The sequence below is a fragment of the Ambystoma mexicanum genome, chromosome 7p, assembly GCF_040938575.1.
Source record: "Ambystoma mexicanum isolate Mex_15411 chromosome 7p, UKY_AmexF1_1, whole genome shotgun sequence".
NCBI lineage: Eukaryota > Metazoa > Chordata > Amphibia > Caudata > Ambystomatidae > Ambystoma > Ambystoma mexicanum.
Window position 1 is genome coordinate 384,809,544 of NC_090939.1, and position 25,658 is coordinate 384,835,201.

General features: G+C 48.2%; 1 protein-coding gene across 4 annotated transcripts in view; it reads right to left on the reverse strand.

The window, feature by feature from the left end:
* The window catches only part of LOC138526081 (multidrug resistance-associated protein 1-like), a 1,621,759-nt gene that overhangs the window by 842,018 nt on the left and 754,083 nt on the right, over positions 1-25,658 (reverse strand). For all 4 annotated transcript variants that reach the window (XM_069636425.1, XM_069636424.1, XM_069636423.1 and 1 more), the window contains exon 14: positions 20,280-20,447. In XM_069636425.1, the coding sequence (XP_069492526.1) occupies positions 20,280-20,447 (168 nt within the window). The remainder of the gene's footprint in view (positions 1-20,279; positions 20,448-25,658) is intronic.

The following is a 25,658-nucleotide window of genomic DNA, read 5'->3' on the forward strand; positions in this document are numbered from 1 at the left end:
CTGAGGGTGTGGCCCCTAGAGGGTTATATGAAAGAAAGTGTTCTGGGTTCTTATCATAAAAATCATCCTAGACATAACCCTGTCTATGTCTTCACTGGACCATTCTCTGGAACAGGGTATTACTTTAGCAGGTGATTTATGGGACTTTTCAAGGGTAGACTTGTGTTTGCTTGTCTGCCTAGGGTGGGAGGATGGCTTTACAGGGGTGGAAGGCTGTGCTTTCCGCTGTTTCCCCCCTTCCCCGTGCGTGGAAAAATGTTTTCCCTGTCCCTTGGGGGTCCCAGAGACTTTCGACGCCTGGCGTCGAGGGTCTGGAAAGGTATCTGTGTGCTTCGGGCGTGGGGCCTCACTGGTGTTAACCGCGGTCTCGGTATCTTGGAGCGCGGCCTGGGGGTGGAAGTCGTCTTCGTCTCCCGACGATCGGACTTCCGTTAATGTGTGTAGCGAGGCACTCTTGGCAAGAGTGGATGATTGCCTTGCGTCGTGAGGCGATCTCGATCGAGAGCGCCCAGAGGACACCGAGTCGGACCGTTCTTTTTGTGCCTCTTTCCGGGAAGTCGACGTCGTCGAGGTCCGGTTGGTCTTAGTGTGTTTAGTGTGTGTTAGGTGTGTAGCGCTTGCGTCGCCGGGGGTCTTCCCCATAGCCGCCCTGCCGGACGACCTTCCGAGGTCGGGGACCTGCGCTCGTCGGCTGTCCTTCGACGCCGTAATGCCCTCGCCGTCCGAAAGTACGGCGTCGCTGCCATCGCTGAAGGCGCCCTCCGCTGCCATGGCCTCCTGCCTGGCGTGGTGGGCCCAACGCTTTGTCGAACGGTCCTTAAGTGTCTTAGGTTTAAACCTACTACACGCTCTGCAGTTCGCTTCGGGGTGATCCCTCGGCAAGCAGAGATTGCACGTGGCGTGCCTGTCGACCCAAGGGTATTTGCGATTGCACTTGGGGCAGAATTGAAAAGGGGTACCCTCCATACGCACCTTAAGGCAGCGGGCTGCTAAGTGTAGGAATATATATAAATGAAACTATATATCAAGAGTGAAGAGTATGTACCACCCCCCACTCTCCCTACTTGTAAGGGCCGAGGCCAGCGGCCTACTAGGCCCGGGCCGAGGCCAGCGGCCTACCGAGGCCCAGATCCGTCGTGCAGCAGTCGACGGTCGATGACTTCTCCAGCCGTCGTCGAGGTTGAGGGTCGACGTTGGGGTGGGGAAGGGAATGAATAAGAATTAAAATTATAATAACAGCAAAAGTATGGCTAAGGCCAGGGAACTCCGCAAGATGCTTCCGACCAGTATGGCGGAAAAAAACAATCTGAGGATCCTACACGCGTGAGGGATCTTGGGTACAGTGGACGTCACACTAGGGATAGTATTACTGGCACGCCTGTGTCGACGCCCATTTTCGACTTTCGAAAAACAAACTGTAATACTCCGCAGCTTCCACTAGATGTCGGCCTATGCACAGCATGTGATCTAAGCAGATTCCACAAGCCTCAGAAATATATATATATTCACTGAAAAAAACGTTGATAAGATGCGGTTAAATTGCACAGATTTAATGCAACAAAACCCTTGAAATTTAGGGGATGTGAGAAGTCATGACCAGCTAAACTCAGCACGCTCCCGTTGATGTCTCCCATAATGCTATGTCCCCCATAATGGCATTTTGTATGTCATTTGTTTTATTTTTATTTATTTGCATTTATAAAGCGCACAAGCGGCCCTGGGGCATCGTGGCGCTGTTACAGTGTGCTTAACTTAACATATGAAAACACATCACCAGTGGCAAAGCATGGAATAAAGCAGATACAGAAGGAGAATGTACTTTTTTGCTCTTAGTGGGTTACAGAGAAGCAGCAAGTAAATTCAGGCAGATACAAATGCAGTAGATACAATTAACACAAAATGTAGTAGAAACATTTAACAGAACAATAGTGGTTTTAGTGTTTTGCGGAAAGTGGAGTAGGATCTTTCGTTTCTTAGTGTGATGGGCAGGGCATTCCAGTTTTTGGGGACAAGGTGCTGAAAACTGGACCCCACTGCTTTTGTTCTTTTGAACGTGGGAACATAGATCTGATTGGAAAGGTGGGTTTTTGTAGGTCTGTTAGAGGAATTGAGTGAGATTATTTCAGATAAGTAGGGTGGGGCGTCCGACGAGAGGCATCTGTGAGTGATGGCCAGGGATTTGAATAGTATGCGTTCCTTGACCGGTAGCCAGTGGGCATCTTTCCTAGCTTGGGATATGTACCCAAACTCAAAGTGTTGGATTTGCGTGTAGGCGACTTTGTCCAGGATCTTGAGCAAGAATGGCACGGAGGTGATAGGCCTATAGTTGTTGACGATTTCTGGGTCCAGAGTGTTTTATTTTTTAGAAGGGGGCACACCCAGGCTTCTTTTAGACTGTCTGGGACAGTGTTGGATTTGAAGGATGCATTAATGAAGGATGTGAGAAAAGGGGCAAGAGTTTATGTCCAGTCTTTAGTTTGGCTGGGCAGGCATCTCCTTTGCAGTTGGAGGGTTTGATTTTGTTCATTATCTGAATTACTTCAAGTTCAGTTATTTCCCTAAATTTAAATGGAGTTATGGGGTATTTAGTGGTAGGAGGTGCTATGCTGGGGGTGGAGTTGTGTTTGGGGCTGGTGGTTGATTCAATATTTTGTGGTGCTCTTTGATTTGATTTTTTCTTGCAATAGTAGGAATTTGTTAAGTAAGGTAGATTGTATTGCGTTGCACCAGGATTGGTCTTTAATGACATCTTGTGATTTGGTGGCTGGGGTGGTGAGTTCTTTGAAAATGGCAAAGAGCTCTTTGGATTCGGAAGTAGCATTTGTGATTCTCTCACTGAATGAGGCAGATTTGGCTGTGATTATGTTTTTTTTGTATTGAGAGGTAACTTTTTTATAGGTGGATAGGGTGGCTTCAGATGGTGATCTCTGCCAGGTGTTCAGCGCTTTACGCTTCAGAGTGCAGAGTTCTTTTAGTTCCGAGGAGAACCAAGTGTTGGCGTGTTTCATAATTTTAGCTTTTTTCTTTTGTAGTGGGTCGATAGTGTCTATAGCAGCGCTGATGGTGTGCTTGTAGATGTCTGCTAGCACGGATGGGTCAGAGGATTCAAGATCAGTGGTGAGGGTGTTGAGCTGGGGTATGAACTTTTCTTTAGTAAGATTTTTTGCGCTTCTTGCCAGGGCTGGGGGGATAAGGTTAGGTTTGTGCACCTTGGTGGTGACCGTGGGTATGAAAAAGTGAATGAGGTGATGGTCAGACCAAGGGGTGGGTGTGACGGAACTGATGTCAATACCACAGTTGTGGTTGGATATCCAGTCAAGGATACGTCCTTTGTTGTGCATGGGCGTATTTATTTTTTGGTTGAAGCCTAGTTCTTGTAAGGCTAGTGAGAGGGTTTTAGCTGGTTTGTCGTTTTTATTGTAGTATCCAAGGTTGAGGTCCACTAGAAGAATGCTTTTGGATGTGGTCTTAAGGTTTTCTGCGAGGAGGTGAGTGAGGTTGTCCTGGAAGTCCATTAGTGGGCAAGGGGGGCGATAGACCAGGTTGATGGTGATGGTAGTGTTGGGGGAGAGTGAGATTTTTATAGCAAGGGAGTCAGGGTTTCCACCCAGGTTGAATGGGATTTGTCTGGCCTCAAGATAATCTTTCATGATGAATGCTACGCCACCGCATATGGCAGTGAGCCGGCCTTGCCTAATGATGAAGTAGCCTTGTGGGATGGCTAGGGTGAGAGCAGGTCCTGAGGCACTTTGTAGCCAGGTCTCAGTAACAGCGAGGATATCGAGGTCAAGATTGGTTATAAGTTCGCTGATTTCCGTGGCGTGTGCAGGGATGGATCTGGCGTTGATCAGAGCACATTGCAGCTGGTTGGATGTATGGGTTACAGCGAGGGGGTGGTGTCAGATGGTAGGGTGGGGTTCAGGGGAGTAGTGTCTGGTGTGCGTGCTGCTTGTCAAGATGTATCAGTAGGCAGAGCTGTTATCCTGGGTAGGTCAGGGGGTGCAAGAGCTGGGGTGCTGGTGTGTCTGGAGAGGAGCACCAGGAGTTGGTTTCTGGAGATGCTGGGTCTAGGGTGTGTGGTGGGGGTCGGTGTAGGAAGGGTTGCAGCAGTGGGGTTGCTTTTGGCAAAGAATGAGGGTAGGAAGTAGGTGGGGAGGATGTTGGAGGGAAAGATGTGGGGGGCAGCTGGCATGTTGGTAGATGTAGGGTGTTGTTTCCTAGTGGGGTTTGAAGAGTATGGGTGGTGGGTCAGGTGGAGAGAAAGAGGGGCTGGAGGAGCAGGTACTATCGGGTAGCTTCTCAGTGTTGTTGAGGACTAGTGATGGGTCATGTGCAGAGGTGGTTGGTGGGTATTAGTAGAGGTATCTGAGTTATAAGGCGAGATAGTAGGAGGGGATGACAAGTAGGCAGAGTAGATAATAGCACGCTCGCTACGTTGGCAAAATGACAGTAGGAGAGAAAACTGCAAGGTTATGTATGAAACAACAATAGGTCACGAGTTTGCACTATTACAGGCTAGCAGCTTACATGTACATGAGGGCAGCGTTTGGTGTAATATTAGACAGGGTGGGCCTATGTGTACACGCTGTGGAACAACAGTGTGCAGTAGGCATATAGCAACAATGCAATGTAGTTGTAGACGCTACAAGCAATGGTACGTACGGATATCAGAGTCTTTGGTTTGGCAGAATGCTGCTCGTCACCACGTCCGACACGGACAGGCACAGACAGGCCTGGCCCTTACAGCTAGGCCCTTGATGCGTAGGCCTGTTTCCGGCTATCGCCTTCCAGCAGTGTTGGTAGCTGGATATTCAGGTGTGCAGCGGATCGGTTGCACGTAGGACCAGTGTGCATTGTTGTTGTATTACAGTTGCTTAGCAACCCCACAGCGAGGAGGAGGCGGCCATTTTCGGTAGCGCCATGCTCGAATTGGGCATATTTTGCAGTGAGGAAAGAAGATGCAGGATTGTGTAGGTCGGTGATTTCTTTTTTGCCGGCAGCGAAGTGGCTCCTAAAGCGAGTCCTACACGTGATGCTGGGAACAGGGGCTCCTGTCCTGCGCTTGGTTGTTCGGGGTGCGGGGGTGGCTCCTGCCCTGAGCTTCGTTGTAGGGGGAGCGGGGGCTCCTGCCCTGCGCTTGGTTGTAGGGGGAGCGGGGGCTCCTGCCCTGTGCTTGGTTGTAGAGGGAGCGGGGGCTCCTGCCCTGTGCTTGGTTGTAGGAGTGGGGGCTCCTGCCCTGCGCTCGTGGCAACGACAGTGGAAGAGTGAGGAGGAGGGCACAGACAGGCCTGGCCCTTACAGCTAGGCCCTTGATGCGTAGGCCTGTTTCCTGCTATCGCCTTCTGGCACTGTTGGTAGCTGGATATTCAGGTATGCAGCCAATCGGTTGCACGTAGGACCAGCGTGCGTTGTTGTTGTATTACGGTTGCTTAGCAACTACACAGCGAGGAGGAGGCGGTCATTTTCGGTAGCGCCATGCTCGAATCAGGCATATTTTGCCATGAGGAAAGAAGATGCAGGATTGTGTGGGTCGGTGCTTTTTTTGCTGGCAACGACGTGACTCCTAAAGCGAGTCCTACACGTGATGCTGAGATCAGGGGCTCCTGCCCTGCGCTTGGTTGTACGGGGTCCGGGGGGCTCCTGCCCTGCGCTTGGTTGTAGGGGGAGTGGGGGCTCCTGCCCTGCGCTTGGTTGTTGAGGGAGCGGGGGCTCCTGCCTGGTGCTTGGTTGTAGGGGTAGTGGGGGCTCCTGCCCTGCGCTCGTAGCAAAGACGGTGGAAGAGTCATTGCCAATCTCTTCTCTTGTAATAGTTATCTGCTTGTGGGCTTTGCAACAGGAATGACTGCTAAGGTTTTTTCAGTGAATTTCAATGGTTTATTTATACCATAGTTTTTTTATGGGCCACTAGCCATATGTTCCCCAATATGTTATATACATGTCTTTCGGGCCCACTAGCCAGGGCCTTTGGATGTGCCCTCTACTACCGGGCCACTAGCCATGGCCTTCGGCATGGCCACAGCACATGTCTTTCAGGCCCACTAGCCAGGGCCTTTGGCCCTTGTAAGTGAGCACAGCCTTCAGCCGGGCCCACTGTATATTTAAAAACACTACCAGGCCCCTAGCCATGGCTTTCGGACATGTCTACTGTAAATGTTCCCCCAATATGTTTCATTTGGACCCACTAGGTGGCTATGGCCTTTGGCCCTGGCCAGTGAGCTCGGCCTTCGGCCATGGCCACTGTATATTTTAAAACACTACCTTTCTTGCTTACTCACTAGCTCTGGCCTCTGCTGATGACCAGAGCCCTCGGCATTCGCCTATTTACATGTTAACCCCAATAGCTTTCTTCCGGTCCCACTAGCCATGCCCTTCTGCCGTGGCCACTCTACATATTGCACCACTATGTTTCCTAAAGGGTCCCACTAGCCATGGCCTTCGCCCGTAGCCACACCACTAGGTTTCTTTTGGGCACACTAGCCATGGCCTTTGGCCATGCCTTCGGCCTCGTCTACTTTCCATATTGCAGCCATTGACATTTTGCCCCCAATAGGTTTTGCCATTAGCCATTGCCTCGGCTTATGGCAGTGTCCACTTTCCATATTGCACCATTCGGTTCCTTCAATGAGCCCAGTAGCTATATTCTTCGACCACACCCATTACCCCCACCTCACTGTAGCTATAAAATTCCTCTTTTTGTATTAGTCAATTTTTTTTTAACTCTCTCTCTTTTTAAAAAAAACGTGTTTCCCTTAGCCGCAGTTATATTTGCAATGTACTACAAATAACACCAGTTATCCTTAAACGCCTACAAATAACCTTGGTTATTTTCGTACGATGCACTTTCATTCCCGATCGCGTTTTCTACTAGAACCCGAGCTATCCCCATTTTCTAACACTAGTTATGCAAAAACGTTGGCGCTCTGAACTTGGTCGCCAGCCCCGTTCCCAACTCCAACCCCCCAATTTCTCATGGTGTCATCTTTCCAACTCTCCACCTCTAGTCTGATGCCATTTAATCCTTTTTCCTTATCCAAAGGGCATTTTTTACACTTTCATTTTTGGCTATCCCTGGTCATACTCGTTATAACCCTGGTTATCTATTGCATCGAGAGAAAACATTGCTTATACATTGTGGGACACATATATAGCTACAATTTTAGGAGAAGGGGGCACCCCCTTCTCCGTCAAATATTTTAACAACTACTGGATGGAATATTCCCAGACCCCTCCTGGAAATTGAGTCAACATTTTATGCTCAATTCTGTCCAGCGGTTTTTACTCTGCAGTGCACAGAAAGGTTGACTTTATCTCGACGGGGAAATTAATTTTTGCTTTCTTACTAACTTTTTTATATTTTTTAACATATCTTTCGCAAAATGTTCAGTCTGGGCGGGGGTCACAAATATTGTGCATGCAAAATATCACACAATTCGTCACACAAGTCGAAAGTTATTAGCAATTTAATTTTCGGGTTTGGGACAGTTAAGATTATCAGATTTAATTCAACAAAACCCTTGAAATTCAACAGATGTGGAAAGTGATGATCATTTTAACTCGGTGTCCCCCCATTGATTACCTGTAGAATTTAATGATGTCTCATTTATATAGTGCTAACGCCTAAGTGATTTACAAAGAACACATCCTAAGTGCTTTATAAAGAACACATATGCATACAAAATCACCCAACCTGAGTTCATACTCATTAATCAACCTTGAAGGATGAAAGGCTGCGTTGGCCTTGCAGGGATACAAACCTGCAACCTACACAGATCACAGCAGCGAGCGCTCAACCCACTGAGCTATCTTGCTGGCTTCTAATTTTGTTTGTCATTGTGAATTCCATCTGTTATGTATGTGCTCATGGGCTTTGCATTGTGGGTTGCCGAGTTAAGATGATCATCATTTCTCACATCCAATGAATTTCAAGGATTTTGTTGCGTTAAATCTGATCACATTAACTGTTCCTTAACTAAAGTTTTTTCAATGAATTTCAAGGGTTTTGTTATACCATAGTTTATTCAAGGGCCACTATCCATGTCCTTCAGCATGTTGCACCAGCAGGTTTCTTTAGAGCCCACTAGCAAAGGCCTTCGGCCGTGGCCACTGTACATGATCCACATGTAGGTTTCCTTGCGAACAACTACCCAGACCTTTGGCCCTGGCCAGTAAGCACGGCCTTTGACCATGCCCACTGTATATTTCAATACACTAGGTTTCCTTCAAGACCTCTCGTCATGGCCTTCGGCTCTCGGCCATGGCCGCTGCACATGTTGCACCAATAGGTTTCTTTGAGGCCCGCTGACCAGGATCACTGGCACAAAGACCCATTTCCACCTGCCTAGTAGATGTGATCACAACAGATGTTCTCCCATTTATTTGTTCGCTCAGTTTTCATTCCCTCGATAATCCCGATAATTACTGTGATAATCTCGCACTAATAACCGTGATAATGCTCGAAAATTTTAAAGTCCCCACAAGTGCTTCCCCATGTGCCTCCTTCCTTTTCCCTAGGTTCGCCACCTCAGTGATTTCTACCTCTGTGGCCCCCTCCCATTACTCCCTTTTTCGCTTTGCTTCATGTGACGCATTTCCGTTCCGGAGTGCGTTTTGCATTTTTCCCGCTGTAATCTCATGAGATTCCCTTGGTGTACCCCCAATAATGCAAACATTTCCAAACTGTAACTGCCTCTCCAAACCACCACCAACTCCCCAACATCACATTATGTCTTCTTTCCCCGCTCCACCTCTAGCCTAATGCAATTTCAACCCTTTTCCTCCTCCAAATAGCTTTTTTTTTTTACACTTTTTTTTGCATTCCACCGATATTACCAAAGTAATCACTTGCATCACAAAAATGGCAGATTTCATTTCTGAAAAGCCTGTCTGATGCAAATCACCACGGGAGATATAGCTATATTTTCGGGCAAAGGGGGCACTCCCTTCCCCATCAAATATTTTAAAAACTACTTAGCAGCTCCAGAATGCCAGAATGACTATGGGACATCCAAAGATAGGGTACTGTTGGGGTTGATCAAATCGAACCTGCTGAAATGTAGGGAACTGGCGGATAGGGAGGTCAGGTGTATGGCAAGACCAGCCCAGGCGCACATATATGGGGAGGTAGATAGGCCAGGACGCTTCCTAGCTGGATTAGTACGGGGCAAGAGAGGCATGCAGCACATTACCTGAATCAGAGCACCGGACGGGGGAAATGCTTACTACAAATGAGGAATTCCGGTACTATTATGCGGCCCTATTTATAAATTCTGATACGTGTACGGATGAGGGGATGGATCATTACATAGGCAGCATTGCTCTCCCAAGCTTACCTGGGGAGGCGTGCTCAGATCTTGATCAGCCGGTTACGTTGGAGGAAGTAACTGCAGCGATTGTGTCTCTGGCGCCCATGAAGGCCCTGGGGTCCGATCGGTTCTGTATAGAATTGTATAAAGAGCTCCAGTTAATACTGGCGTCGAGATTGCTGAGGCTTTGGGAGGAATCGTTAGTACTTGGCTGGTTACCGTCATCGCTCTTGCAGGCCATAATCTCGGTATTGTTGAAGCTGGACAGGCCATCACATGACCTGGCCTCGTACAAGCCACTGCCATTGATCAATGCAGATGCAAAGATATTCTCAAGAATTCTGGACACTCAATTGTTACCATACATGTCATTGCTGGTACATCCGGAGCAGTCAGGATTTATTACGGACCGATCCACTGCACTTAATTTATTACATATTTTTTGTATTATATCGCAAATAGACCGAGGGCCAGGGCAGTCGCAGCTTCCTTTGACGCAGAGAAAGCCTTCGATTCTGTGTCTTGGAAATTCTTGTGCATTTGCAGTTTGGGGGCTACTTCATTAGCTGCGTGTAACTACTGTATACTGATCAGGTCCCCAGGGTTTGCACCAATGGCATGTTATCACTGGCCTTTTGGATGTGGTGCCCCCCAAGCCCCTCTGCTGTTTGCCCTAACGATAGAAACTCTTGCACAGCTGATGGGGGAAAGGCATGGGCATAGAGGGATCCATATAGTGGGTCCGCCTCAAGTTATTTCGCTGTACGTAGATGATACCTTACTGTACATTCAAGACCCGGAGCAGAATATGGAGCTGATGATGGAGGAGATCTCCAAATTCACACATTATTCCGGTTACAAAATGAGCACAGAAAAATCAGAATTATTTCGGCTTTCGGACGATAGCCCACGGCCACGTTAATTATTGGGGTGCAGGTGGATCCCAACCGGATGCAAATACTTGGCCATATTAGTGTCTCAAATGCATTACTCGTTATATGTTGATAATGTAGGGCGTATCTAAATTCCCTTGCTGTTAAGTTGCAACTGTGGGCCAGACTGCCTATATCTCTATACAGGAGATAGTCTTTATTGAAAATGGTGGTGGTCGGGGGGGTGCTGTTGCACTGAAGCATGATGGCAGCCTAAGTGCCGAGCTCCGGACTGGAAGAGCACATATTCTTTGATATAACCTCACTGATACAGCAAATCCATACCTTCTTGCTGTGGCCTCTGTGGGAACCTGCATACCACATCTCCGCCGACTCACTGAACGGAGGTCCCTCTGGGAGCGTAGCTACAGCCACCGCAGGAACCAGGGCTGCAAACACCTGGCTTGCTCCATGCTGCAGCTCCGTCTGCCGCAGCTCACCAAACACTGCGGTGCTCCCGGCCTCCGTGGGGGAGGGACATCCAGGCCCGAGGAACGCGCCAAGTGGCCAGAATCCATCCAGGAACACTCGGCGTTCCCCTGTGCGGGGCCCCCAGCCGTGTACCCAAGCCTCCAGGACACCTCGGCCCAAAGACCGCTGCGGGCTGCCCCGCCAACCCGGGGCTGGATCCTGACGCCCCTGGTGCCCCCGCTCTGTGGACAGGGGCATCGTGGGTGGACGGCGCCATTGCCGTTGGTCCAGCGCCGGTGCGCTGCTCGCCTGCCCCCCTCCTGCTGCCCTCCTCCTTGGATGCACACTTCGTTCAGCACACGATAAGGTAGGGAGCTCTGGAGGGTGAGAGCGGACCGCTCCTGCAATACTACAGTGCCGGCTCCAGCGGCCGTGATTTTCCCTCGGTCCCCCTCCCCCAGGCACAGGGGGCGACTGGTGGCAACCGCCAAACATTGAGCCCGTATCGCCGGGAGATACCATCGGCCCGGGCGCTCTGTGGGGAGCGACCCCGGGGCCCAAACACTGTAATTTGCCTGAACTCTGGGGAGTATCCCCCCCCTGATTCACATCAATACTCACTACAACCCTCCTCGAGTGGCGCCAGCCCATTCCTCTCCAGGAGTTTGGGGCTTTGTGGTGGTGTCCTGGGCCGACGAACTGGCCTATGTACACCTCCTCTGTGCACCTCCGGCACCAGGGCAACAAGTTGCTGGCCCCCTGGATGCCGCCATTGGCGGATTGCTTTGAACTGAGCCCCCCCTGAACGGCCCCCCGCTGCTACCAACCCCGCAAAGAATTAATATGACTGTAAACATGGGAGCCGGAGATGTGTCCGTGGTCAAACTGAACTGGGATGTGGACTTTACTGGGTCAGCTTTATAAACCTTAAATCGCGCTGAGACTCCCTGGTCGCCCCACGTGGCCCCGGCTGTTGACATGGGCCAGCCCTGATCACCAGAACCTATCCTGCACACGGCCGGCCCCGGGAGCCTACACCGCCAGCAGACGGACTCTCACCAGACATCTCCTAGAGGGTTCCCCGCTGCTGCTGATACGGACACAGTTCAACTCGACTAGTGATGCCGCCGTCTGCGCTGAATCCATAGAGGGGCAGACTGAGAGGCTACTGCTGCGGTACACACCTACATGCTCAAAAGAAGCCTGAGAGCATAGCTTAACCAGGGTCATCTATATAGGCTCAGCAAACGGAAGGACCGCACAACAACCCGCCCAGATACCCCTATTCCAACAATTGTTACCAAGGAATTCCAATACCTCTGATCACTCACACTTACCCTTGTTGCTGGAAGCCTTCCCTTGTCCTCATGACTAAAGGAGCTGGTGCAGGGAAAAAGCAAAGTTCGCTGAATATGTTTACTAAAACACTGTCAAGCCCGGCGGCCGAGACCCCAGAGGAGGCACCCACCACCTCGGCCCCTTCAATCCCAGATGACTCACAGAAGATGATGGAGTATATTTGTGAGGGATTCACCACATTGCATACTAAACTTGATGATATGAATGGCACCATCTCCTCTATAAAAGCTCATATCGAAAAGACAGACGGCCGTGTGGCCGAAATTGAAACAAGGGTGGGGGCCGCTGAGGATGACCTGGGCACCCTTCGCGCTGCGGTTTCCACACTCTCCAGTTGGGTATCAGCAGTTGAAAAGAAAAATGACGATCTCAAATCTCGCTCGAGATGAAATAACTTGCGCATCGTCGGAATACCCGAGGACAATATCAAGGAACCTATGGAGGACTACGTGGAACGCATTCTTCTAACACTCCTGGATACGCCAAAACTCTCCCCGCAGTTCGCAGTTGAAAGGGCCCACCGTTCCCTAACAGCAAAGCCCAGACCGGGCGCACCTCCACGTCCCATTATAGCTAGAATCTTAAATTTCCGGGACTGCGATGCCCTCCTAGGGGCAGCTAGGGTTAAGGGAGAGTTGCTTCTTGGGTCGGCGAGGATCCATCTTTACCCGGATTTCTCAGTTACTGTGCAGCAGGAACGCAAAATCTTTATGGCTGTGAAAAAGAGACTCCGAGACTTAGAGGTTAAATACTCCATGCTATTCCCCGCAAAATTAAGGATCGAATATTCTAACCAAACATTCTTCTTCACGATTCCGGAAGAGGCTTCAAAATTAATTCATGAACATTTCCCGGGCTGATCACCCATCACTGCGGTGGACTTTACGGTGCTTTGTTGTTACCAATTGAGCCTACATCAGCAATAGGCCCACATACTGCCTTGCTCATGGTAGCGGCTATACCTCTCAAGAGTACATTTGTTGTCGATTTTGTTCCTTCTTGTTCAATTGATCCTTTATTATGTGGACCTCGTTTACCACACAGACTCATTGGGCATCCTTACACGGTAATCCCTTAGCGCCCTACTACGAGGTCCCTCAGCGAGTCCCATCCTTAACGCCTGGTGTGACCAGGTGTTAAGGACGGGACCCGCTAAGGGACTTCAGAGCTAATAACGGTAGTGCAAATTGCGGAACCGTTATAAGCTCCTTCCCCATTCCCATTGAGCCCTATGGGGGCTGGAATGGGGAATGGTATTTGGCATGGGGATTTACCGGGTCCTCCAGGGTCGGAATTACCTGGTAAGTCCCCATACCGCCTACCTGGACCCAGTATGTGGTAAGGGAGTAGCCATGCCGCTAATAGCGGCATGGTTACCTCCTACCGTGTAATGAGGCCCATTGTGTTTAGAAATAACTGATATCCTAATATCTCCCAGTCCGAAGTAGTAATGCCATGCCGATGCTCAGGCCCCCAGACATAGATGCCAGGGACCTGATTATGGTTACAGTTATGCTGGGTTATCATTATGCCCCACGGGAGCGCATTAACAGTTTGTTGTTGCTCCCATTTTTTGAACCACTGATCCTACGCACATGCTGCATATACTAAGCACACTGGTTAATCCTACTATATTGAAAATCTCCTTGCACTCTCCCCAGTCCGGTGCGTCATCGCCAGGCCAGCTAACAGGCCCACAGGCGCTGATGCCGAGAAGTTTGCTGTTGTTATGGCTTTGTTGGGGTACCATTCACCTGTTTGGGGGAGGGGTGTGGGTGGGGGCGATGTGGTGTTATGTTAAAAAAGTCTTGACAACCACCAGAGACGCCACACATATCACAGGCACACAGATAGGGTGACACACTCGCCCAAGCCAATTTGGCATTGGCTACTGCTAATCCATAGACAAAAACTCAATCAACACCCCCACACAAATGGTGGATAGCAGCTTAACCTTCATGAGCTGGAATGTGAGGGGTCTGGGTAACCACAAAAAGATGCGGCAGATAAAACTGTATGCTGAACGCCACAGGGTTAAGATCTTATGCTTACAAGAGACCCATGCCGCTCTGAACAATGCGAAAGATTTGCTAAACAGTGGGGACCCCAGATGTATTACACTAATTACTCCACCCAAAGTCGATGTGCCCTTACTCTAATACACAAGAATCTTCCCTCTTTCCCTCAAGCGGAAGCCTTCAGCATGGCAAAAATACTCCTCTCTCCAGAAGAATCTTAAAGCCAGATACCCCAACTTCCCCACGCTGCCACCGGACAAACCCATAATTTCGGAGCTCTGCTCCTTCGACTCTGAGGGAAAGCTTTGAGGCTTTATACCCTATTACAGACTAGAGCTGCCCCCTCCTTTAGCAAACTGAGACTCAGGTGGGAAAAGGATCTCGGAGTTGAGATTACCGATGAACGCTGGGCCTGTAAGTGCGCTCGCACCCAGGATGTGTCCTATAACTCTAGGTTCAAATGAATACAATTTAAGGTGTTGCACAGATATCATCACACGCCAAGTAGAGTGCATCATATGTTTCACGAATTTCCTCCCAGCTGCCCCAGATGTGCCGCCGACCAATTACCCTACATTCATGATCTGGTCTTGCCCACGTCTGACTCAATACTGGACCGAAATATGCTCCACATTGTCCGACATACTGGACCAAACTATAGACCCCCTCCTCAATGCGCTGTCTCTTCCACAACTTTCACCAGTTGGGACGCGACTCTAAGAGGCTAGCGGGACTCTGCATGGTACTGGCTGTACGCTGCATATTGATGTGCTGGCTTTGTCCTAGAGCGCCCACGTATGCACAGTGGCTCAGGACAGTCAGTTGGGCGCATGATACCAAAGAGGCCTGGGGTGCACTGCAACATCCTCACTCGAAACCAAGGGATATTTGGCGACAGTTCCGTAGTTACATCTCCAACTTGACCTCAAACTCAAACTCTGAATCCTCTTCCCCCTCTCGTTCCCCTCAATAATTCCGCCCTGTGAATTGTGTCTCCTTAATCCTGATTCCAATACATTACCTAGAATCCAAGCCTTGTTATTTTTGCGGTCTCCTAACACTGTATTGTAAAGTATGCATTGTGTAAAGTGTATTTTGATGTCGCTCTGTATCCATCTCTGTTTGCTCGTGTGTTGTCAAGTCAAATAAATAAAGGTTTAAGAAAAAGAAAATGGTGGTGGTCCCTAAACTATTGTATTACTTTAGCACTGTCCGATATGACCCGGACGACTTTTCTTTATTAAACTTCTGGTCGTTGGCTATCGAATACATATGGGAAACTAGGGTGGCTGGGTGAGTGGGGAGGGATTAGCGGAACCCTATGATCAAGGGAGTCCGGCAGCGTGTGACTTCAAACTGTATTATATAGTTGCGAAAGCACAATATGCTGGCCACTGGTATTTCTCAGTTAAGGAACCGGTACATCGAGCGATGGAGTGTTATAGTGCTGCACCAACATACTTGAGGTCGGTCATTTTCAGTAATGGGAACATGGGCTCCTGTACTTTCGACCTGGTTTGCACGACTGTGAATGCGTGGTCTCGACTGTTTAAAACACTGGGGATAGCTGCTCTGTATGGTGGGGCAGTGCCCCTGTGGAATTGCCATAGACTCCCCACCACGTATGATTTGGACGTACAGAAGTCCTGGGAGGCTGAGCAGCAGATGGTATTGAGGGATTTGTTCCCAGAAGGGGGATTTGTGACACTGGAAGAGTTTGTGGCAAAGTTGCGTAATAGCCCCATTAAAGACACTATAATACTTTAGGATGAGGGAGGCCGCTCGTCACAGGTGGCCGTCGTTCCCTACAAGAGCCAGACCCTCACAAGTGCACTGAGCGGGTGTCAAACGGTGACGCCAGGAGACTGGTCTCTAGGCTATATAGATTGAGTCCGGCTAGTCAGCCTTCTGTGAATAAGGCAAGGGTGAAGTGGGAGCGGGACCTGGCTATTGAGATACAGGATTACCAATGGCATAAATGGTGTCTTGACGAGGGAAGTCTCACTCAACGTGAGCTTTAGATTAATACAAATTAAGATATTGAATCAGTTATGCTATACACTGGCGTGTATTTCCAGATTTACAACCAATGCCAGCGATGCAATGGTAAAATATGGGAGGGCAGGGGTGGACTTCTTTCATATTTTCTGTGGCTGCCCGTTGAAGACACGTTTCTGGCAGGAAGAGGCAGACGTCTTGTACAACGTGGTGCAGATACGCCCTGTGAATTCTCCCCCTATATATTTGGTAAGGTCTCTGTGCTTGTTCGTAGATTTTTTTAATGCGAGTTGTATTAATGCCAAAAAATGTGTATTGAAACATTGGAAATCCAAAGTAGCTCCTACATGTACAAAATGGCTTCAGGAATTTATTAGAGGGAGGAGCGAGGAGGGATGTGTTGCAATGGTTATACCGATGTGCAGGCCGTTAGACATTTGGAGGCCATTCCAGGACTACCTTTTACGAACAACAGCAGGATGAGAGGATAAGATGAGGGTCTCGAGTGGACCAGTGTATTTAAGTTGTGCCCAATCTGGCTAGACCTATGTTTAAGTGTATGAACAATTAATACCAAAGGATGCGTTTGATCGGGACTGGACTAGTGCTTGTTTAGTGTGAACTGTAACCTGTCTGCCTATTTCTTAAATTTTTTTTTATAAAGAAATAAATATTTTAAAAACTACTGGATGGAATAACCCCAAACTGTCCTGGAAATTAAGTCAACGCTTTGTGCCCAAGTTATTTCTTATTTGATCCAATTCCTTGCAGCGTTTTTTGCGCTTCGGCTTGATAAAATTAGAAATTTTTCTCTATGGGATAATTAATGGGAGCGGGCCGAGAACAGTGTTTTGTTGCTTTCTAAATAACATTTTCTTTTAACAAATCTTTCCCATAATTTTCAGTCAGGGGGTGTGGGTGGGGGGGACCTGTGTCAATTTGTTTGCATCAAAAGTTATTAGCAATCGAATTTTCGGATTTCCTATGGCTCATGCTAGACACCTTAACTATAGTGTGGCGACCCCTGCCCTATAATATATGTATATCCAAGGAAAAAACTTTAGTGGCAGGGATGTTAAGGTGAGAACTTAACGCAACAAAACCCCTGAAATTCAGCTAAAGCCACCTTCACTTCGCGCCCCCTGTTGCACAGCCTATGACCACAATGATGACATCACAGATCACATCACTAATTACATTACAACAGTAACTGGCATTAAGCATGGCATTCAACCATGGTCAGTGTGCATGGCCAAATATATTTTAACCCATCAATGGATACTAGTCACAGCTTTCAGTTATGGACAGTGGTCACAACCTTCACCCATGTGCACCTAATATTTCAGTGTACAAGGTTTCATTACTACACATTCCACATTCTGAATGAAAACGAGTGGTGATGGTCCTGGTTCTGTCCTGCCTTAACTACAATGACAATATATATCTTTTTCTCCCAACTTGCATACAATAACAACATTAGTGGCTGAAACATGCTGCAGCTGGTCTCCTTTCAAAATCTCTTTGGTGAGGGCACATTGCAGTAGTTCGTTCTGATGACAGGGCACCAGTAACCAGTGAATACAATAATTTAAGTTCAGGTGCTTGTGTTTGTTTAGCGCTTCCAATGGGATGGCTATCATCCGCCACCTTACACCTTTCTGTATGATATTTTCAAACATATGGGCCTCATTACGAGCATGGAGTTAAGCAAAAAAGGAAGGCGGAATGGTAATACCGGCATCGAGTACCGTTCCGGGCCCTTATGAGCCGCAAACCCGGCAATACCGCCACCGCCTGTACCGTGCCCCTTCATACCAGCATGCGTGCGTAAATGTGCCCTTCATGGCAGCAATACCGGGATGCCGCTAACAGGAGGACAGCAAAAGTCACGCGGCCATGCACCTACCGGCATCCCGAAGGCGGTAAATTGGGGCTGGACGATGGCGTTATTACAGGCATCGCGGATCACCCGTAAATAGGAACCTGCTGTGTACCCAACAGCCACAGGTGCACACAATCACCACAGGTGGAGGCAATGGAGCCTGTCCAAGCACAAAAGGAGCACACCCACACATCACACCCCTTCCTATAACAAAATGATCCCACTTGCTGTTGCAATCCTGGGGCTGGAGGACATGCCTGTACTGATACTCCAGCAACAACAAAAACAGGCAGCACAGAGCAGACGCAGGAGGAGAAGGAGGGTGAGACAGGCCCAGCAAGCCCCACCAGTGCAGGCAGTGGTACCACTTAGGCAGCCACCAATCCCTGCATCAGAGCCAGTCCATTCAACCTAACCCCTGTGTAGATCCACACCCTGTACTGGTTGGACCGTGACACCATCACCACCATAAGTGACATGATACACAATGACATTGTCAGCCTGATAGAAATCTGCTCTGCCATCCCCCCTCTACTGAAGGTAGTGTCTGTGCTCAACTTCCTGGCCATAGGCACCTACCAGCACACAGTGGGCCAGCTACTTGGCATATCACAACCTCTCTTCTCACACATGCTGACCCAAGTGCTGGATGCCCTCCTGAAGCACGCAAGCAACCACATATCCCTATCACGGACTGGCCAGGAGCTAGCTGACACTAAAGTTGACTTCCATGCAGGGGCAGGCATGCCCAATTGCATCAGTGCCCTCGACAGCACCCATGTAGAATTGGTGGTCCCTCATGCCATGGAGGTGGTGTACTTCAATCATAAGTAATACCACTTCATCAATGTGCAGATGGTATGTGACTCCAGCAAGATCATCACACATTGTTGTGCCCGATTTCCCGGATCCACACATGATGCCATGTTGCTGCGGAACTCCTCGCTACCCCACTACATTGAGCGACATGCTGGACGACGTGCCTGGCTGCTCGGTAAGTTGCCTGGGAGTCCCATGGCATGTGTTGCATTCTGGGCGCTGGTATTGCCCCAGAGGTGGAAGGTCCTCTGCCTTCTTGACTGGCCCTGGATCCCTTGTTTGGACATGTGTTTTTTTGCTGTGTGTTGGGTGTCTGTTGGTAATGGGATTGGCACGCAGCATGCATATCAATGTGCCAGGGTTTGGGCCACCATCTGACATGGATCTGTTTCTGTGTGTATGATGGGCCATGCATTGACTTGGTAAACTTTCACGTCAGTTGTGCTACGTCATGCTTTGGTTCTCTGTGGTTCATGGGGACACTCACCTCCATCTGCCAATGACGGTGCACCCTCCTCCAGGTCTCCAAAGCCCTCCATCGACTTCATGCTGATAGTGGTGCTACACGTCTCCTCTCACCATGTCAGTTTGGTCGGGGAGTGGTCCCCGCCGCCTGTTGCCATGGCCTCCCTGCGGTTGGCAGACAGGATGTTGCGGACGCGTAGACCATCCCATTTTTTTTAACATCCTTTACTGTGCGGGTGGTGGTGCCAAACGCAGGGACTTTCCTTGCCACCTCCTCCCAGATTTCTTTTTTACCCAGTTGTGCTGGACGCTTCAGATCTGTGGCAAAGACTTCCTCAGCACGTGCAACCAGCGTGTCGGCTAACATATTAAGTTCTTTGTCCGAGAACCTCTTCTTGCATAGGCAGGGGGCGGATTTTCGTGTTGCCCTGGACATTGTCTGTTGATTTGCCCTCCTCCCAACTCAGTAGCAGTGCTGTGTTCGGAGGATTGAATGGATTGTGTTTTTTAAGATGGACGCTGCTGCATTTCCCGTTCCGGCGCAATGACGTTACTTCCGGGTCCGGTATTACGAGCCCGGTATTAGCATGATGGAATTGCCAGGTCCGTTATTAAGGGGTTGCTCTTGGACAGAGGCAGTATCAGCGGGTTCTGTGATGCCACTATCAGGGGTTTGGGGGGTCTTTAGCGGCATGGCGGTGCAGCCGTTACCGGCATGGGGTTCGCGCGTGCTCCCGCTCTCGTAATCAGCCGCTATTTGCGGCGTCGAGGGTACCGAGACGCGCTACTACTACCATGCCGGTAATGAGTTTTAACGCGATTCTCGTAATGAAGTGTCTTGACGGATACTAACTTAAAACAACACATCACTATCAAACAGAAGTCTTTCCCAGTCCTTTTGCTCAAATGATTGTATAACATTTAGCTGAATATTTAGAAAAATTGCAGTGTAAACATATTTGTGTTTGCAATGGCTCTCTTGAGAGCCCAAAATGTTAGGTGCTGCCGTTTGACCCACTCAGCTTTAATACCTAGTGCCAAGAAGCTACCGGGTAGTAAACATGAACTTTAAATAAAGTGACATCAGTTATACCTTGTTTTTTAAAAGTCCTGTGTTGCCAATCACTTTGTCGAATAGATGGTTTCCAACATGTACATCAACAGCTGACAACGGGTCATCCAGTAGAAATATGTCGGCATCGCTGTAAACTGCTCTTGCAAGGCTTACTCGTTGTTTCTGGCCCCCACTTAAGTTTACACCCTTTAAAAAAAAACAATAATGAAAATACTTAAAATTTTAAATTTTAATTCCTGATTAAATGGTAATAGTTTTTTTTAGCATAAATTAGTTCACTGGCAACTCCACCCAAGTTTTCATAAACGTGTTGCCATAACATTACTGTCAAACTGCCATTTAGTGTAGGAACATCTTGAATAACAATTTCCACTGTTGTAAGATTAATGGTTAATATTTATGTGCTCTTTGTGGACTTCACTTTTCTCATATTGAGCAATATACACAATGACAGGAAGTCCTATCCAAAACGGTATACTATCGCTGAGGTCCTTTGTGATGCAATGTGTGGCATCACATGAAATAAAACAACAAGATGGTTATTCCTGTCGGACTACATTCCGAGGTGCCTTTAGCATTTTATATAATTGTGCATTCAATCAACGTATCATAGATGCTGGCAAATGGTGTCCCGTTGCATCAATCTACGGGATACCAACAGGAAAACATTCCTCAAACATGCATTTCTTTCAAAGAAGCATCATGGAACGCATTCATCTTATTCAATGTACGGACTTGATCTCTTTGCTTCTTAGATACAAAAGCCCAAAATGTGGCACAAATACAAGACATGTATGACCTATACAGTGTTTAAATAGCAATACCTATACAATAGCATCTACATATTTCTGCCTGTAAGGAAAGATTACAACAAGATATGTGAACTGAAAACTCATAGCTTGTACTGCTCTCTTTCCTCTGCAAATGTTATTTAGGCCTAGTGATTGTATATCTATAAAATTGTACTTATGTATGTAAATATGTTTGACCGCATAGTTGTTTCCCCTATGTTTCTCATTACTGTTGCCTGTAAGGTGATCTGTAACACACCTCCTCTCCTGCTTTTTGGGGTCCTGTGTATTATTTCTGTAACTACCATGTACCTAAGTAAAAGTGCCCAGATACCTTTGGGTGGGGTGCACTAAATAAGTAAATAAACTAAATTAACTAAACCTATAAGTCTAAACTATTGCAACAGAGTACAGGTAGGGAGGAATGGATATGAGGAGGGACACAGAGGAAAGACATATGAGGAGGGATATACAGTATATAGGTGTTTGGTTATGAGCCCGCCCATTGACTGCGAGGGCCATGCTAATCCCTATGGACATTCCTACCCATTTCTGCCTCTCCCGCCCCAAACTCCTCCTCATGAGAAATCTTTCAGCTTGCTTTATTGAAGCCTTACCATCAGACTTTGCACTCAAAGTGCCTGCTAGGGTTTTTTCAATGCAGTCTTCTGAGCGTTAATGGGCCTCATTACGAGTCCGGCAGTAACCGTGCCGGAAAAACTGACAGGTTACCAACGGACCCGTATTACCATTCAGCCTCTGCGATTCCCGGAATCACCGGGGCATTCAAACCCCGGTGACCCGGGAATTCCGGAGGCGGAATTCTGCAAGTCCCCATAGGACTCCATGGGGATGGGGACAATGGACATCTATGACGGAGCCGGTGTTTCCATGTCCGCCTGCAGACGGGTGGTTTAATCCTGCCAGGTCAGACCTGGCGGGAGTGACACCTCCTGCCTGCAGGACTCTTAATCAGCCGGTCCGGAAAGAACGGTGGCAGCGGTTTTAAACACGCTGCTGGTGTAATAACAGCGTCTTACCAGTCCTGTATTCAGCCACTCGATTTATAGGCACTCTGCATGTCCTTCACTGAAGTCCTGTTAAAAAGCCGAAACTAACGAGGGAGGAAGAAGCATCGGCTGTATGGAATGGGAGTTCCATAAGGAAGCTCAGCCTCCACCCCCATTATTTGGCCCCTTCTTACACGTTGTGCAGGGGAGAGGAGTAGGGCATCCAAAAACAATGACTGTGGGACCTCTTTCTTACAACTGTCAAAACTTGTCTCTATATTTTCATAATAAAAAGGCATTGATCTGATGTAGTTTAAGGATTTAAAATGCAAAAGGGCAAAAGAAAAAAGTAAACACGTTTTTTGGGGCACAAGCAGTTTCAGTTGGTGGGTTTTTTTAAATCCCAGGAGCACATATCTGTTTGCAAAAGCCATGTATCATAAGGAGTGGGAAGAGTGAATTCAGTGAAACCTACGTAAAGGACTTCTGTTAGGAGAGTCAGTTGTGGGGTGCAAATATTATAATAGAATATGTTTCCTAATGCAAATTGAATGAATGACTTCCATGGTTTTAGGTTTAAGGTTGGATACATTGATGAGTTGTTCCACTGTCGAACTTTATTAATATCCCAGCATATTAGATATCCCACTCCAAAGAGCTAAAAAAGGGTGAAACATGTCTGTGATTATTGAACAGTTTTTGGAAAGGTCTATCCTTGGCCAACAGCTCTCAATTACAGTGCACCAGCCTTCAATTTGTTAGGACTAATGTTTCTTATGGGCATATGTGCATACCTTACGCTCCACCCTGTGACCTCATCCTGTGGCATACCCTAGATGTAGCTACAGAGAGGATGTTAAAACTATAGATTATCACAGGACAGGTTTACTGGCCTCTGCATTGCAAAAAAAAGAAAGGCAGCTAGCGTGGAAGCTTTAACCCCCAAATGGCTGCTTAAGAAAAGCTATTAAGCTTTCTTGTCAAATTCGAAAGGGGGCCCCCACAAAGAGTAGAGTCCCAACTAAATAGCCTGAAAGGCCCTGCCGCCAGGCCTAATTCTAAATCACCCAATTATCCCATTTTATAATCTTCAGGCTCTGATTTCCAGAGTCTGGCAATTCATGATGCACAGACCCAGAATCCATAGGCTTCCTCTGGGTTGGAGTAATGACCCATTATCACTATGTAAGTAACCTTACCAGGCGGGTTGCTTGGTGATTGAGCAATACTGGTTCCTGGAAATAATTCAAATTTTTGTAGTACAGTAGTGGCTATTTCTGGTGCAGTGGTGTCTCTAAGAAGGGCCAGGTGGACCCCTTCCATAAAGCCTGCTCTCACCCCTTTTACCCTTCCCTGCACTGATCAAGAGGGGGCCTGGAGCTGGGGATGCGCAGCACACAGAAACTGTGTTTGTTATAGATTCCAGTCGTGTGAAATGTGTGCACATTGCATTTAATGCCGACTGCAGTTCAACATTCACACCACAATTTGTCCTGCCAGGAACCTTCTTCATTTCATGTAATTTTTGACTTTCTTTCAGTGGCTAATGTGCTTTTTCATAAGGGTACAGGTAGGGAGCACGGTTTGTCTATTTAGGGCAGGCAGACTGGATGCTCCACTTTAAGAGCTTCTTATATTGAATCAACTTTACTTTTTTATCTTTCTATGACCTATAATTTTGGGTATGCCAAAATACAAAATGTGTATGCTACTGTGGTCTAGAGTTTCCCTAATGCTGCGAGAATGTTATTATATCACGTTTATGTATAGAGCTTCATGCATGAACCCTCCCACTTCTAAGTGCACTAACAATGGTGGAATTACTACCAAAAGTAATGGTACTTTATTCATCAATCTCAGAAGGATGAATAGCTGATTAGGCGCTGTTAAGATGGATTTCTGAACTCTGTCCTGGAGGGGCAGAGGTTCAGAAGGCCAACCAAGTTTCTTGGAACAGGGTAACCTCTGGTCAAGCCAGACCAATCAGGGTAGCTATGGCAGGCGGTCAAGACTAAGTTTCAGGAGGGGTGAGGGTGACTGAAAGACCTCAATGAGCACACAGAGCAAGGACACTTACAAATTACTCCAGACAGGTGTTATATCAAAAATACAGACACAATTATTACAAGGCCTTTGTAAAATAGACCATAGCAAAAGAATCACACAGTATCACTCAGTAAACCAATACATCACACTCAATACAATATATATACAAGACCATGGGGGTCTAAAGGGGTGACTGCACAAAATATGTCGACAACCTAGAGGGGAAGGAAACAGACAGTGCAGGTAATCTTTAGGCCCAGTTCAACATCAACGGTACACCTAACTAAGAGGCAGTCCAAGCCCTAAGAAGAGAGGAGCCTTGAGCTCAACAGTACATGCAAGGCAAACGCACGCAGTTGTTCCGATGGGCAGAACAGGGTCTCTTCAAGGGTCTCTAGCAGCTCCGGAAGGTGGATGAGATGATGCAGAACTAGTTCCCACTATTCAAGAAGGTCCTCCACTTGAGGGCAGAGGCAGTTTGAGAGTGCGGGATGGAGTCACTATTTCGCAATAGCTGTGGAAAGGAGAGGGGCCCCTCGGAGCCACTTGTGCCTAAAAATGGGTTCTTGCGCTAGGGGCCACCAGTTGGGGTAATGAGTACTCACTGGTCCCTGACGCAAGCAGACCCAAACTTCGCCAGTTCAGTCCACTTCGCTGGCAGGTTCGAATGCGGCAAAAAGGACGTCTCGGCACCTTTCAGTTCCTGTGATACAGCAATTATTCCCAAATGGGACAGTGGCGATTTCTCCGCTCCGGGAGGAGGAATCGACCAAATTTCACTGCAGCAGGCTTCAGGGGCAAGAGGGTCACAAATGCAGCAAACGTGCACAGGTCGTTGCCGCGGCAGGGCAACACGGCAACCGCTTACACCGGTCCTGGCGCACTCATCTCACTTCAGATCTGGGAACGGCAAGTGTACGAAATTCATTGTGAGGGTGCCGTGGACACAGAGCTAGCAGTATACCAAGTTTCGAACGCCTCTTCAAAACGGCGGCGGTGACAGAGCAAAGCAACTGGGTAAACTGGTCAGTCCACTGGTTGGCCCAGGGACACTTCCGAGAAAGCTTACTTGCAGGTTTTGATGTAGGTAGCCGAGAATAGTTGGTCCCACTATTCCAATGGGTAGAAGCGTCTTCGCAGACCTTCTAGGATGACCAGATTTAGAGGGGTCCCACGGGACGACAGTGGGCGCAGGTGCCAAGCCTTCCAGCGGGTCACCAGTGGGTCCTCTACTGCAACTATGAAGCTGAGTAGAGGAACCGCTGGTGACCCGCGGGAAGGTTTGGCACACTGAGCCGCTGTCGTCCCGTTGGACCCCTCTGCATCTGGTCATCCTAGAAGGTCTGCGAAATTGGAATAGTGGGAGCAACTATTCTCGGCACCTTCATCAAACCCTGCAAGTAAGCTCTCTTGGAAGTGTCCCTGGGCCAACGAGTGGACTGACCAGCTTACGCAGACTCTTTGCCCTGATAATGCCTCCTTTTTGAGGAGGCCCTCGAACCTTGGTACGTCGCTAGCCCTGTGTTCACGCCACTCTCACACCGAATTTC